This window comes from Dipodomys ordii, unplaced genomic scaffold (genome assembly GCF_000151885.1).
Source record: "Dipodomys ordii isolate 6190 unplaced genomic scaffold, Dord_2.0 Scaffold11, whole genome shotgun sequence".
Classification (NCBI taxonomy): Eukaryota; Metazoa; Chordata; class Mammalia; order Rodentia; family Heteromyidae; genus Dipodomys; species Dipodomys ordii.
Window position 1 is genome coordinate 17197005 of NW_012267227.1, and position 3789 is coordinate 17200793.

At 41.7% G+C, this 3789-nt stretch overlaps 1 protein-coding gene across 1 annotated transcript in view; it reads left to right on the forward strand.

Annotated features, from left to right (window-relative positions):
- The window catches only part of Ino80 (INO80 complex subunit), an 87297-nt gene that overhangs the window by 4413 nt on the left and 79095 nt on the right, over positions 1-3789 (forward strand). Inside the window, exon 4 of the mRNA XM_013009999.1 lies at positions 1381-1509. Coding sequence (XP_012865453.1) covers positions 1381-1509 — 129 coding nt within the window. The remainder of the gene's footprint in view (positions 1-1380; positions 1510-3789) is intronic.

The window sequence follows — 3789 nt, forward strand, 5'->3', positions numbered from 1 at the left end:
ACTCTGATCTCCAATAAACCACTGGAAAACTGGAAGTGGTGATGTGGCTCAAGAGGTAGAGCGCTCGCCTTGAGCTGAAGAGCGCAGGGATAGTACCCAGGTCCAGAGTTCAAGCCACATGACCAACCAAAAAAAAAAAAAACAAAAACCATTCTGACTTTTGCCAGAGGTCTTGTCCATTGTACATAATGAGTAATAGCACTTTTGAAGACCTAATTATTTTCCAGAAATTAATTCTTGAAGTTTGAAGTTAGTCACCTTTGAAAACTGTGCTGAAACTTACAAACCTGGAGAAGTTGGTATACAGTAGAATATTGTTATACTCATTTATTCAGTAGCAATAGTCAGTATCATTTGCAATAAAGTATTTGACAGGCTTTATTATTCTCTGGATGAAAAAATCAGATTGTAGTTCTGATGTTTGAAGACTGTCATAATAGTAACAGACTATCTTAATGAGAGATGTAAACAGAAGACTTGAAAAAGATTGGAGAATTTGACTAGCCACTATTTGCAATAAATACAAATCTAAGAGCTAGAACAGCAAGCATTAGGATCGTAGAAAATCTGAAGAGTGGGCTAGGATGGTGGCTCAGTGGTAGAGTGCTTGTGTTGCATGCATGAGGCCCTGGGTTCAGTTCCTCAGTACCACATAAGCAGAAAAAGCTGAAGTGGTGCTGTGGCTCAAGAGGTAGAGTGCTAGCCTTGAGCTGAAGAGCTCTGGGACAGTGCCCAGGCCCAGAGGTCAAGTTCCACGACCAAAAAAAAAAGTCTGAAGAGCAGGTTGGTGCTGATGGCTCACTCCTGTAATCCTATCTACTTAGGAGGCTAAGATCTAAGGATCACAGTTCAAAGCCGGGACTCTTACCTCCAACCACGAGAAAACTGGAAGTGGTGTTGTGGCTTAAGTGGTGGAGCTCTCGCCTTGAGCTGAAGAGCTCAGGAACAGTGCCCAGGCCCAGAGTTCAAGACCATGACCGACAAAAAAAAAAAAAAATCTGAAGAGCTATGGCAATAGAAATTTTATGATTTAAATTGAATTTCCAAGGGGATACCTTTCTTTAAGGAATGAAAGTTAATCTCATATGTTTCATCTTAAATGTAACTCAGGAGTAAGTAACTGTCCCTCTAGAAATCTAGAACCGTAAGGAGTCTCCTTTTGTAAATGATTTCCTGCAACCTGTTTTATGCATAGCAGTGGAACCTATTTCTTTTGGAGTTAAGGAAATTCCCTTTGATATACACAGTTCTTACTGCTCTCCATTGGAAGATTATTTAGGAACTTTGGTTTCCTGTGGCTCAGCTTTCTCTCTTTATAATGGTGACTGATGGCTTTGTGGGAAACACAGGCAGGCCCATGACAGTCTTTGCCTGCTTCAGTTGCAGCAGTACCAGTACTATAGTGCAGGCTTGCTCTCCACGTATGACCCTTTCTATGAACAACAGCGACACTTACTTGGACCCAAAAAGAAGAAGTTCAAAGAAGACAAGAAACTTAAAGGTAACGATGTTGAATTGCCTTTCACTTTTATTCTTTCTTACTTTGAAACTTGTGTGTGGCTTCTTGGTACATTTAGACTTTAAATGTAGCAGCTGCTTTTCTGAAAAACCCTAGTTTCTCCTTTCTAATGAGTAGTAGTATAAGCCACATTTCACATTCAGAATCAACTACATTCCTTGCCAAAGACTTAGGAAAATTAGTTTACTTTTTTCTTTTGCATACTTTGTCAGTGTTGAAAATATTAATAGGAAAAGTCGATTTTATATAGGGCATAAGATGAGTAGCTTTAAATGTTTGGAGTAAGTTGTAATTGTTGGTGTTTGAGGTGCTTTAAAATAGATTACCTCCTGAGGTGCCCTGTAGATAATTCCCTATAGCAGTTTGAAACCAGGAAAGAAACTGGATAAGAAAGTTTTAAACTGTAGGCATAGGACAGATTTTATTCCCCTGAAGGTATGAATTCTCTTAAGTCTCCTCGCTGCCCTTGGGGCTTGAATCCAGAGCCTGGGCTCTGTTCCTGAGCCTGTCTTGTGCTCACAGCTAGTGCTCTACCACTTGAGACAAGAGTCACTTCCTGCTTTTTCTGTTTATTTGGTTGTGATCCCAGGGTTTCATACATGCTGGGCAAGCCTTCTGCCACTAAGCCACATTCCCAGCCTGTATGTCTCTTAACCTTGCCTTCTTTTTCCCACATCCTCCTTTTGGGGTGGCGGGGGGAGCAGGGAATGAATACCAGGACTGGGGCTTGAATTTAGATCCTTCAGTTCTTTTTTTTTTTAATACTTTATTATTATTTTAGAGGTGATATATATTAGGGTCATATTTATATACATCACGTAATAAGTACATTTCCTTTGTACAGTGTCATCTTTTCCCTCATTCTCTTCCATTCCCTCTCTCCCATCTCTACCCACAAGTTGCAGAGTTCACTTTGATCAATGTCCACTGCACTCCACTGCAGCACTTTGTCACCCTTTTTCTTCAGATTCTGAGCTTTGCATCTACCCTCCCACAAATGTGCATATGATCGATTCCTCAGAAAAAACAAATTAAGAAAAAAAAGTCCCCTTTTTTTGGGGGGGGGGGATTGGGAAGGTGACTCAGTGGTAGAATGCTTGCCTTGCATGCATGAGGCCCTGGGTTTGATTCCTCAGCACCACATGAGCAGAAAAAGCTGAAAGTGGTGCTGTGGCTCAGGTGGTAGAGCACTAGCCTTGAGCTGAAGAACTGAGGGACAGCGCCATGCACAGAGTTTAGGCCCCATAGCCAACAACAACAACAACAAAAAGGCCTTTTTCCCCATATTTTTGGAGTTCATTTCAGTATGTATATTTTATATACATGTGAAAAGGTGCTTAGGCATTTCACCTTTGTGATTCTCTCCTAAGACTATCCTCTTTTGGTCTCACTGTATGTGAGTATCTAGAATCCTCTGTAATTTGTCATATCCCAGTGTGTTTTAGATCAATACTTCAGTTCTTTCTTGACTTTTTTTTTGCTCTAAGCCAGTATACTACCACTTGACCCACAACTCTACTTCTACTTTTTTTTTTTGGTAATTAATGGGAGATAAAAGGCTTATGGATTTCTCTGCCAGGGCTACCTTCAAACAGGGATTCTAAGATCTCAGCCTCCTGAGTGGCTAGGTTTATAGGCATGAACCACTGGTGACTGACTTAGTTTCCTCTGTGTACGTGCACACGTGTGCTGGTCCTGGGACTTGAACTCAGTGTCTTGGTACTGAGCTGCTTTTGCTCAAGGATAATGTTCTATCTCTTGAACTACAGTTCTATTTCAGATTTTTTAGTGGTTAATTGGTTCAGAGTTCTCTGCAAGGGCTGGCTTCCAAACCATAATCCTCAGGTTTTTACCTCCTGAGTAGCTAGGTTTATAGATAAGAACCACTAGTGCTGTCTTCATTCATCCCTCCCCCATCCCCTCCCTTTTCCTCCCTCCCTCACTCCCTTCCCCTCTTTCTTTTCATTCTTTCTTTTTTTTTTTTGTCGTTTGTCATGGGGCTTGAACTCTGGGCTTGGGTGCTGTCCCTGCGCTCTTCATCTCAAGGCAATCACTTTTACTGCTTGAGCCACAGCACCACTTGGTTTTCTGGTAGTTAATTGGAAATAAGAATCTCACCAACTTTCCTGCTGAGCAGGCTTTGAACTGAATTCCTCAGATCTCAGCCTCCTGATTAGCTAGGATTACAGTCCCGAGCCACTGGCACCTGGCCATTCTTTTTTTTTTTTTGTCGGCCGTGGGGCTTGAACTCTGGGCCTGGGTGCTGTCCC